The following is a 12,591-nucleotide window of genomic DNA, read 5'->3' as shown; positions in this document are numbered from 1 at the left end:
GGGGGGGGGGGGGGGGGGGGGCGGTAATCCACTTATGTACAATAGCTTCATAAGTCACAAAAAATATACAATACGTATGTAGGCACAGCAGTAACCGTTGCCAAATCCTATTACCCAATCGGAGTAGTCTTGAGTCCATCAGTATACATTTAGGTGTTTCCGAATGTGTGCGTGTGTGTGCGTGTGTGTGTGTGTATGTGTGTGCGTGTGCGTGTGTGTGTGCGTGTGTGTGTTCATACATGTATTTGTCAACACTCAAGCCTCCTAAAAACCATACGGAAAGAAATGAACAGTCCTTTCAACTTTCCTGTCCTGTGAAATGACCCTTTTCCCCTTCCTTAGCTTGAGGCGGGGCTGATGACATCAGTGCACTGAGGCTCACAGAAGTGTCCGAAGCGACCGTAGACATCACGCGCCCGAACGGCAAAGTAATACGTGGATCCAGAGACGAACTGAGTCAACGTGCAGGTCATGGGCAGCGGGAGGGCCTTCGCCTCCCCGATCTTCCACCAGTGCTGCTGGGCCGAGGACGGGCCGCTGGCCTCCTGGTGGTAGCCGAACAGGTGGTAGCTCTCCACGGCAGCACAGCTGCGGTCCGTCTCCGCCACGCACCAGGTCAACACAATGCCGTTCTGGCTCTGCGCCCGGGCCAGCTTCAGCTGAGGCTGCTGGGGGGGTGAGGTCTGGGTGGCCTCCAGGGGCAGGCGTGTGGGGTTCGGGGGGGCGGTGGGTAAGGGGGGCAGGGCAGTGGAGGGGGCTCTAGTAGTGTTGGTAGTGTTTCCCAGGCGTGCTTTCGATGGGGAGTCCTACGGGAGGAGATATGAATTAGTGATCAGATATATATTAACAATCAAATGGAAGGTCCAGCATGTAGTTTTAAGAGGCTTTTAAAAAACGAGTAAAAACACATCTTTTCTCCCTGACCTTTGACCTGAGGTGAGCCTGCCTTCCCGACACTGCACTCTTTGCACTTTTATTTGTACTGCACCTTGCTGCTTTTAGTGTATTTTTCTATTTTGTCCGTTTTTTTCTTTAATCTGCATCCCTTTTACCTTGTTTTTCTCTTTATATTGTATCTGTTAAGCACTTTGGGCGGCTCTTGTCGTTGTAAATTTTGTGCTATATAAATAAATGTTACTTACTTACTTACTACTTACTTAAGAGTACAATTAATAGACATAATATTTTAGGCGGTAGTGGTGGTCTAGTGGATAGTGAGTTGGACTTGTGATCGGAAGGTTGTGAGTTCAAATCCCTCCTGAAACCACACCACTACTAGTGTGCCCTTGAGTAAGGCACTTAGCCCTCAGTTACTCCAGGGGGAATGTCCCTGTAATTCGTAATTGTAAGTCGCTTTGGATTAAAGGCGTCTGCTAAATGGCAAAATTAATTAATTATTTAATTTTTGAGAAAAGTTTCATATGTATTTTATTTTGATTAACATGTGTGTGACACAGGCCTATACACATTTACTCCATATTGAAGTGGAATTTCAATAAATAAATGTGCACTTTTGTAGTAGATATCTAGAATCTCACCAGAGGGGGGCGATGGTGGACCGTGAGTTGAGGACTGCTCACGGAACTTTGAGGAGATGCTCTTGCTGTAGTACCTTTGGCAAAAATAAAAAAAATCTCAAATTACACACAGTTTCTCAAGATAAATACTAATAATAATCTTTGATATTATCCTATTCTCTACTCGGATTATGAGGGTTGAAGAAATGTCATGAGGATATGACAAAGTCATTCATTATATACACATGCGCGCACGCGCACACACACACACACACACACACACACACACACACACACACACACAGCATTGTGGGCCTCACCAGTAGGAGTGCTGATCAGTGGGGGAGGCCCAGGGGTACGTTGGGTAACCGAAGAGGACGCTGTTGTCACTTTGGCCTTACTTACACCAGTCACTAAGGAAAAGAGGAAAGAGGGAATTATTAAAGGACGATAAAAAGAGGTTATAAAGATCTCATTTGCTCTGACTTTACACTGTGAGCTGTAAGGTCTTATATTGACAGGTGTGTGCTTTTCCTAATCAAGTCCAATCAATATAATTAAGCACAGCTGGACTCCAATGAAGGTGTAGGCCCATCTCAAGGATGATCAGAAGAATTGGACAGCACCTGAGTTAAATATACAAGTGTCACAGCAAAGGGTCTGAATACTTATGGCCATGTGATATTTCAGTGTTTATTTTGTAATAAATCTGCAAACATTTCTACAAGTCTGTGTATTTCTGACAATATTGGGTGCTGTGTGTGCATGAACGAGGAAAAAAATGAAATTAATTGATTTTAGCAAATGGCTGCAATATGACAGAGTGAAAAATGTAAGGGGGTCTGAATACTTTCCGAACCCACTGTAAGTCACACTTTTTTTCATAGTTTGGCTGGTCCTGCGACTTATAGTCAGGTGCGACTTATATATCAAAATATATATAATTTCATACTGACTGACATGAACCAAGGAGTAAACATTACCGTCTACAGCCGCGAGAGGGCGCTCTGGGCTATATGCCACTCCGGTACCACTGAAGAAATGAACTGGAGCTTGGTGAACTTGCTTACTTGTAACTTGCTTGTTGGACTCACTGGCTTGTTATGTTAATTTAGCCTATTCAGCCTCCCAGGTATGTTCTTTATGCTATTGTGTAGCTGAATAACTGTTAATGTGTTACGTTAACATACCGGACACCTATTCAGCCTGTTGTTCTGTGTGCTATTGTGTAGTTGAATAACTTGCCTAAGGCCCAATCCCGATTCTCTTTTTTACCACTTCGGCTCGTTTTGGAGTCACTCGTTTTGGAGTCACTCGTTTTGGAGCCAGAGCCGTAGTGGTTCCCCGGGGGAAATGGGACAACCCTTCATGGGACAACCCTTCATGGGACAACCCTAATACGTCATCCGTAGTGTAATGAATGGGTTAATTCATAGTCAGGACAGCGCATGCGCCTTAGAGAGAGTTCGTGATATACCACTAGGTGACTGACAGGTGTCGAGAGAACCGAGGTAAACTGGTTATACCTTTGTTGAACCCAGACTCAAGTGTCTTATTATTCTTTTTACCGTATTTTCCGCACTATAAGGCGCACTTAAAAGCCTTTAATTTTTTAAAAAAACGACAGTGCGCCTTATAACCCGGAGCGCCTTATATATGGATCAATTGGTTAATTTGTTGATCCATACTGGTTGTACACGGCGCTCAAGGCGCTCTGTCAAAATGTTTCAGTACGACTGGTAAACTACAAAGCCGCACCGCTTGCAGCATTACGGTAATCAGTAAACACCGGTATACTGTGCTTACTCACAGTCCCACACCACTTGTGTAAGACCCCAAGTAAAGAAGACTAAACAGAGTTTCCGAGGGAACAAAGTGAGATTCTTGGTGCTTTCAACTTGAAGTTTTAAAGTACCCACTCGATATAATAAACAACAGTTTAACGATCACTAAACACTTAGCATTTTTGTATTGGATTCATTATTCTCGTTTGCCGGAGGCTACCGGTAAGGGAGGGTTGACTTGTAAACAAAGTTTCGTTTTAGCTCGTGTTCAAAAGCAAGAACTGTGTGTTCATCTAGTTATGTGTTTTTAGCATGTCGATGTTCTCCTAGTATGTTGTCATGTTATTAAAATACAGTTTAGACCTTCGTAGCGATGTGTTTTGTTAGCTGTTAGCCGCTAGCAGCGTTTGTTGTGGTTTGGTCAGAGTCACTTTTCTCCCATTCAGTGTTTGAGGTGAACCAACATTCAAATACGCCTGTCGTGTTCAATCTTTCTCTGATTTGAATGTATGACACATCATTTGAAAGCTTACAATCTGTAGTTTAAGCATGTGTAAAAACTGAAAAAGTACGTTGCACATTTCACCAGGAGCTGTCACATATTGGTTGTTGGTTATAATTGTATAGCCTATTGGTTGTTTTCTGGTGTTGTTTTGCTCTGTTTGTAGTCTACTTGATGTATTTTTATCAGGGTTGGGCCGTGTTAGTACCTGGATGGGAGACCGCCTGCGCCCTGTATATGAAAACAGTTCTAAAATAGGCCATTCATTGAAGGTGCGCCTTATAATCCGGTGCGCCTTATAGTGCGGAAAATACGGTATTTATTTATTTGTTTTTCAGATTTTATCCCCTTTTTCACCCAATTTGGTAGCCAATTGAACCCAACCTAGCATCCAATTAGCCCCTGCCTATTGCGTAGGATCCGCCGCACGACCCCGTGGCCGGCAGCCCCAGAGGAGATCGCCAGGCAGACTAGCTGACTGGCTCCTCGAGCCCAGCACCGTTATTCCGGCACCCCGGGGGCGCTGTTGCGCGACGGATCCTTGTCCGGAACTATTCCTATACCGCCCTCGGGAGCGGCCGCTCAATATGCCGCTCCCTGTGTGTGCCTCGGCCATATCCGGATCTGGCGAGCTGGGATTCGATCCCAGTCCCCGGTGGGCAGCTTGCACTAGTGGTTAGTGCTTAGACCGCTACACCACCGCGGGGCAAGTGTCTTATTATTCTATGTCCAAGTGACATTACACGTAGTATCGTAGAAAAGCATTGACGCTTGCGATTCATTCACAACTTGAATGAACTTGAACGCTATCAATCGATCAAACAAGTCATCAAATAAAAAAGAATAATGCTTTATTATCATGGGGGAGAGAAGTTCTACCCGGGATTTGTGTCGTATCGACACCATTCAAATGGTTTCAGATTCCCTGTCCTCTCCCCTATCCGGACACGTTTGAATTGTTATCCTAACCCACGGTAAACCACAGCTATTAACCCGCAAAGGGTGCCTCCGGGCACCGTGTTTGTCCGTGAATAACACCGGCTATGAAGGTGGTACAAACATAATACTACTTGGCTAACTTCACCATCGGTATACGGTCATTTTGAGCCATCAACCAACCCGCTGGCACCCCGGGAAGTTATGTTTCGAACCCAGAGAGCATGCATAAATGTCTATCCGGAAAGAGTGCACTCTCCTCGGCCGCGGCATGCGCCTCTCCTCGGTAAGGCGGAGGAACGAAAAGCTTACAGCAGGCGGTCTCCCATCCAGGTACTAACACGGCCCAACCCTGCTTGATTTAGGACAACAGTGCAACAACTTCGAGGCTGAACTTTAGTTACATTTACGGCGTCACATATGCCATCAAAGGGAAACATGGAAAAATGCATGACTTACAGATTTAATTTTATGACGTTACGAAATCCGATGTGACAGGAACGCCTATCATGCTGTCAAACACCACAGGTAATAATTTATTTCTAAATAAACATGATTGTACATCTCTGAAGTGTGAATCGCGCACCAATTTATTTCTATTGGGAAGGCTGACGCCGGGGCAGCCTGTGACAAATGCGCTCCGGTGTCCTGCCCGCTGTCCCAAGCGCTGTGGAACTTTCTATGTTAAGCACCTCGGCATAACAGCGATTTCTTTTGTTATGCTTGTTATAAAGAAAAGGTCTATAATGCATTGAAATGACATTAGTACATCAGACATTAGACATCAGACATGGTAATATGTCAATGCGCGGCTGTCATGCACAAATCAGCTTGTAACGTTAGACACACAGCACATCGGCATAATAACGTTTTGTTGTTGTTGTGCTTGTTATAAAGAAAAGGTCTATAATGCATTTAAATGAATGATACAACCCATTAATAATATTACCTAATAACAACTGCTCGGATTAGATTGCGGGTGGAAATAGGTCAAAATGCGCATCACGTACAAGTCAGACGAACGTTTGATAGATAACTTTACATATGTGTACCATCATCCGCTGTCAAACGCCACAGGTAATAATTGATTTATGATTGTACATCTCTGAAATGCTCTACTGTCATGCAGCGTTGCGTTACTGTAACGTTAGACACAGCACCGACATAAAAGCGATATTTTGGTTATGCTTGTTATAAATAAAAGGTCTATAATGCATTGTAATGACATTGAACTAAGATAATACGATGGTTATCATAATTTTTCAAGTCTTTAATTACAAGTAATTCCAGAAAAAGTTAATGACATTTCAGGCTCGCTTCCGTATTACGAGTGCGAAAAGAACATTTCTGTAGATGTTTCGCAATGCATGCCGGAAGGGAGTCTCATGGCTCCGAATCGAACGAGGGTCAAGATTTTCTCCGAACGGAGCCATGGAAAACCCTAACCCTAACCCTAAACGAGTAATGAATTGGGACGCCACTACGGCTACACGTGAACGCGCAAAACGGAGCGGAGGGGTGAAAACGGAGCCAGAGTGGTGAATTGGGATTCACCCCAAGTCAACGTAGCACCTAACCCTAACCCAGCGGTTCCCAAACTTTTTCAATCAGGCCCCCCTTGGGTAATTGGAAATATTTTCGAGCCCCCCCTAACCCGGTCCCCACCTAGATTGATATAATTAATTGTATAAAGTTGTACAAACATTACATTTTCTCTTCTAATAATAACAAGACACATATATCCAACTATAGTTTTATATGTTATTATGGGTTGAAAAGGAACATAAGTGCTTGGCAAATGATCCTGTGCCACTGAAATATTCAACATATCAACATTAACTAATTTCTACTGCATCACTATTCTTACTCCACACATTCCTATCACAATTACGATCAATGACTTGTGTGTGCTTGCTTTGCCTTGCAAATCTTCTCAAAGCGGGGTTGTTGTTTTGAGACTGCCACTCTCAGTTCATTCTCAATGTTCAACTTCGACCTGTATTTGCTTTTGATAGCAGCAACAGCAGAAAAGCCTATCTCACACAGGTACGATGTTGCAAAAAGCAGCAGTATTCCCACAGTTTTAATTTTAATTTTTTTTATTTCTGCGCCCCCCATGCAGTACCCCCGCGCCCCACTAGGGGGGCGCGCCCCACAGTTTGGGAAACGCTGCCCTAACCCTAGTTTTCCCACATGTACCGTATTCCCACATGTACCGTAACAACAGCTTTTCGAAGAAAAACAATGTTTGTATATATATATAATACAATTAAATTAAATAAAAAATAAAAAACAGTCCACAGTAAAGGTTGTGTTTTCTAAAGAGAATGGAGGACCAATACTTTTTTGTTTTTGTTTTGTTGCAGTAAGCATGCTAGCAAATTATCTGCATAAGAATGACTAGAGCATGTTGTTCTTAGAGTGGTTGTAAAACTGGTAAACTTTGCCAGAGCTAGAGGACTCAATCACTGTAAATTCATTCAAACTGTGTTGACTGCAATGCAACATCTGTATTTCTGGTAACAAGTATTGCTGAGTCCCACCTGGTATTCAAGACCAAATGTGGCCCCTGAGCCAAAAGGTTTGCCCACCCCTGGACGAGAGGTAGAGTTTTAGCTCACCTGTAGTTGAGATCTTGGACCACTCCCCCTTAAAGATGTCCTCTAGTTTATCTCTCAGCTCAGACACAGCCTGAGTCACATCTCCAAAGTACTGAAGAGGACCCTCAATGATGCTGGGGAAGTCTGAACATACACTGGGACTGGAGAGAGAATGCCAATGCCGGTAACTCTGGAGGGAGAGGGAGAAAGAGACAGAGAGAGGGAGGGAGAGAGGAGAGAGAGAGAGAGAGAGAGAGAGAGAGAGAGAGAGAGAGAGAGAGAGAGAGAGAGAGAGATGTGCCTGGTGAATGAATAACTGAACAGGAAGCTCCTTTCAGTGTTCCAGATGGAGGGTCATCGTAGTTACCTGGAGGAAATGGATGTGATCCTCTGTGTGTGAAAGCTGCCCCAGCTCAGCGTCTCTCCTCCTCAGCTCAGCTATCTCCTGCTCCAGTCGCTCCAGGACTCCTTCAGCCTGACTCACTGCTGCCTCCTGCTGGGCTCTGATCAGCGCCTTCACCTCAGAACGCCTTCTCTCAATGGAGCGGATCAGCTCAGTAAAGATCCTCTCACTGTCCTTCACTGCTGCCTGTGCAGAGCGCTGTTAGGACACACACACACACACACACACTAGGGCTGCACGATTAATCGATTTTAAATCGAAATCGCGATTTGAAATGTCGCGATTAGCTAATCGCAAAGCCTGCGATTTGCCTGCGATTTTTTTATTTATTATTTTTTTTTTTATTTTTTTTTTTTGCCATTTAGCAGACTCTTTTTTAATCCAAAGCGATTTACAAATACGAATTACAGGGACATTCCCCCTGGAGTAACTGAGGGCTAAGTGCCTTACTCAAGGGCACACTAGTAGTGGTGTGGTTTCAGGCGGGATTTGAACTCACAACCTTCCGATCACAAGTCCAACTCACTATGTGTTTCTCAACCCTCTCCTCGGGGCGCCCCAGCCGCTCCACATATTTGATCTGTTCCACCACCAGCACACCTGATTCAACTAATCAAGTCCAAATCATAATTGCTTTGGACTTGATTAGTTGAATCAGGTGTGCTGGTGGTGGAACAGATCAAATATGTGGAGCGGCTGGGGCGCCCCGAGGAGAGGGTTGAGAAACACCACTACCCGTATGGGATACGTCATACAGCGCGTCGGATTCAACGTCAATGAACGTCAACGTCAATGAACGTAAAAAAAAAAGACACTTGTTGAGAGAAACAAAATGGTGTTGCTGTTTAAAAAAAACATAAATAAATATGTTGTCCCAATTCATATCTTTTAAGTTCTCATCCTTGCATTAGAATTAGAGCAGTTAATAGTTTGATGGTATCATGTGGTAATGCTCTCTGAAAATAGGTGATAGATAGATTCATCCAATCACCTGCCAAGTATTTTTTGAAAGTACCTGCCCTTTTCCAAACAGCTTCCAATTAAGCTTTCCTAGATGGTTGTGTGAAACAAACCACCTGAGTCAGGTTAGTAATGCTCCATCACATGTTTTAATCTGAAGCTTGATTTTAAAGCAACCCAACTTTAAAGCAACCCAATGTAAGTTTAGTTCTTTCACTCGTAGCTCGGGCTGTGGGGGTGCTAGAGGAGGGAGCCTCTAAGTCCCCTGAAGACGTACAAACAAACTGCACGTTGATACGACCTTCCTAGCCGGAGATATGGCCACACTTTACAAAAACTCCCTTTTTTTTTTTTTTGCTATTTAAAAATAAATTAATCGCAAATTAATCGCAATCGCGATATCTGTCCAAATAATCGCAATTCGATTTTTTTCCCAAATCGTGCAGCCCTAACACACACACACACACACACACACACGTGACGGCACTGAACACAGACGTCAAGTTGTTGCAAACTGTTGGCCCGCAAATGGAATTCTTCTGACCTCTGACCTGCCAACACACGTGACCATCTCTACCCATTGATAACAAGCTACGCTAGCGAAAAAGCTAACAATTTGACAGCGTAGGTGGGAGTATTTGAACTACAGGAGTGAGTTTAGAACCTCCACACGGTTATACACACACTCACACACTCACACACACACACACACACCTTCCTCTTCCTCTTGTCAATACTCACTGTGAGAGACTCCACAGCCTGTTGGGTCTCCTTCAGCTCCTTCTTTCTCTCCTGGACTCTCTGCTGGACTCTCTGCTGACTCATCCCCAGCTGCCTCTGTGGACAAACAATGCTTTTGTTATGAAAATGATAACATGATATGATCTTCTGTCAATATGATAATTGTTAATGAAACACAAATCTGAATTAATCATGTGTTGAAAAAGAGAAGTCTACACTCACAACAGACTCTCCATATTGGTGCACATTAACAGTAATATGGATACCAACATTTCAAATGTAGGTTGAGATGAAAGAAAATCATGAAAAAAAGGATATGCCACTTTTTTCATGAATATTCATTTGATACTAACATGGAATTTGCAACATATGGAATAAATATATATTTCAGGAAAATATAAAAAATCTCCAGGGTTTTATGAATTCACGATGACTGTTTTAATCTGCCAAACTAGGTTACACCTTGACCCTACAATTCTTACAGCAAAATATCTCCTGTCATAAAATCATGGTCAAATGTTAACTCACTTCAGTGTAAGAGACATGGACATGGACTCTGAGCTCTATACCTGCCCAGTTCATTTCACCAACACATGAACATTCATCTAATAATAAATCTAATCTAATGATCATGCTGGTCATCTCATATAAAAAATGTCCGAAATAAACTGTCAAGAAGCATTTCAGTACTGAGTAAGGCAAGACACGTTCTGGACCATAAATCACTCCACACTCTCTACTGCTCACTGCTTTTACCATATTTAAATTATTGTGCGGAGGTTTGGGGCAACACTTATAAATGTAGACTACAATCACTATTAATATTGCAAAAAAAGAGCCATAAGGTTCATTCATAATTCCGGTTATAGAGATCACACAAATTCATTATTCTTAAAATCAAAAACATTAAAATTCACGGATCTGGTCCACCTTCTAACAGCACAAATAATGTATAAAGCAAATAACAACCTACTCCCTAGGAATATTCAAAAATTGTTTTTTGATAGAGATGGGAGTTATAATTTGAGGGGGGAGTTACATTTAAAACATATTCATGTACGTACAACGTTAAAAAGTTTTTGTATTTCTATATGTGGAGTGAAGCTGTGGAACGGATTGAGTGTGGAGCTAAAGCGGTGTCCAAGCATGACCCAGTTCAAAAAGCGGTATAAAAGCATGGTTTTCACCAGGTACGAGGAGGAAGAAGGGCTTTGATAGTTGTTGTTTTCACAGATTATTTGTTTATTTACATGATCTGTTTTCTATTGTTGGTCAATATGTAAATAAATTTGATTTAATCAAAAAAAAAATCAAAAAAATATTATATTTATATTGAAGTCAACTGCTGATTATTAATTATTAATCTCTGAGTATTGGAGAAGGGGTAGGATTAAATAATCTTATGCTTCTTCCTACTCCTTTTCGGACATGTTAAGTAAATTGTTTTTTTTGTTTGTTTGTTTGTTTTGTCTTTTGTTGTTATAACTATTTCTCTCTACACATGTTCGAAATAAATGCTTTCATTCATTCATGATGAACAATAAATAACATTTCTCCTGTCATTCAGTCCTTCCAAAAACACTCTCCTCTCTTTATTTCTAACATCTCCTTGTTTCTCCGTCCTCCCTATCATTGATTCTCAGACAGCTGCCAGTGAGGAGACCCAGACAGTTCTACCTTTATCAGTCACCAACGAGTAGCTCTGGTTCTTACCTGCTTCTCTCTCCTTTCTGCTGCAGCTGAGACTGTGTCATGGCCTTTATGTTCTTCCAGGGAACACAGGTAACAGACACACTGCTGATCAGTACGGCAGAACATCTTCATCACTTCATCGTGACGGGAGCAGATCTTCTCCTGCAGCTGTGTGGAGGCTTTGACCAGCTTGTGCTTCTTAAAGGCAGGAGATTCATAGTGAGGCTGGAGGTGAGTCTCACAGTAAGAGGCCATGCACACCAGACAGGACATGAGGGCTTTCTGCTTTCTCCCAGTGCAGACATCACACGCCACATCTCCAGGTCCAGCATCACAGTGAGCAGGAGGAGCAGGAGGAGCAGCTTGGAGTCCTGTCTTCTTCAGTTTCTCCACTAATTCAGCCAGTAGAGTGTTTTTCCTCAGAACAGGCCTTGGGGTGAAGCTTTCCTTACACATAGGGCAGCTGTAGACCCCTTTGTGATCATCCAGATCCCAGTAGCATTTAATACAGCCCATGCAGTAGCTGTGTCCACAGGGAATAGCCACCGGATCCTTCAGTATTTCCAGACAGATCGGACAGCTGAAGGAGTCCATGCTCTCTGCCATGTTTGCTTCACACACGACCGCCGGTCGCCGGGGCGCTTTTGCGGGCTGCTTCCTTGGGGCTTTGCCACCGGTGGACTTACGAGCGGTTTGCTTATGGTCCATGGCGGTATCTTCCCTCGTTCAGTTGGAGTATAACCAGTCTTAACAGAACGTTGTATATTTATAAACCCCCAGTCCGCGCCGTTGCCGCCACAAATTCAAACACTTAAACCCTGCCGCGCGCTTCCTTTGTTTGGCCCCTCCCCCAAACAGTTGCCTTCAAAGTGACGTATCCTATATATTTTGTCAATGATAAACTATCCTTTAAATGATTCTTTTTAAAAGCCAAAACAATTGTGAAGATTTCGTGAACGCTGAAGAGAAGAACAAGCGATACCACTCTTGTTGCTCTCAGCGTCGTTCTTATAGCTCGCTCTGACGGCTTCTCATTGGCCACCGGGTCGATGTCACCTCATCCAATCAACGGAGACCGTTTCACTTCCGTCTTTGTCTATCTCGCGCGCCGAAATCAAAGATACATTCAAACTCGTCCCATGATTAACGAAACTAGTATACTATAAAACATAATACACATTATTATTTTAATTATTATTGTTATTATTACCACATACTAAGTTGTGTATTGCATTAGGCCAGTGGTTCTCAAACTTTTTCTGTCAAGCCCCCCTTGGGAGGACAAAAAAATTGTGAGCCCCACCTCACCCCCAAAAAACTGTCACAACATGGGGACAAGTTAACATTTATTGAACTGAACCACATAACACTGTCTCCCAACAAAAAACCTAAAAATACAAATAACACAATATAATAAATAAACACAATAATAATATTTTTCGATTACAATTCTCAA

The 12,591-nt window shown here is 42.9% G+C and overlaps 1 protein-coding gene across 1 annotated transcript; it reads right to left on the bottom strand.

Moving 5' to 3' along the window:
• Positions 1–338: 338 nt before the first annotated feature.
• Positions 339–11,843, bottom strand: LOC308172778 (uncharacterized protein; the record flags this gene model as incomplete). Its single annotated transcript, XM_080547727.1, has 6 exons — positions 339–806; positions 1,539–1,612; positions 7,361–7,529; positions 7,824–7,940; positions 9,417–9,539; positions 11,157–11,843. The coding sequence occupies 6 exons, from the start codon at positions 11,841–11,843 to the stop codon at positions 339–341; spliced, it is 1,638 nt and encodes a 545-aa protein (XP_080403853.1).
• Between the last annotated feature and the right edge of the window lie 748 nt (positions 11,844–12,591).

This window comes from Nansenia antarctica (assembly GCF_963989245.1).
Source record: "Nansenia antarctica genome assembly, chromosome: 17".
Taxonomy (NCBI): domain Eukaryota; kingdom Metazoa; phylum Chordata; class Actinopteri; order Argentiniformes; family Microstomatidae; genus Nansenia; species Nansenia antarctica.
Note: the sequence above shows the minus strand (reverse complement) of the source record. Positions and strands in the feature narration are given on the sequence as shown.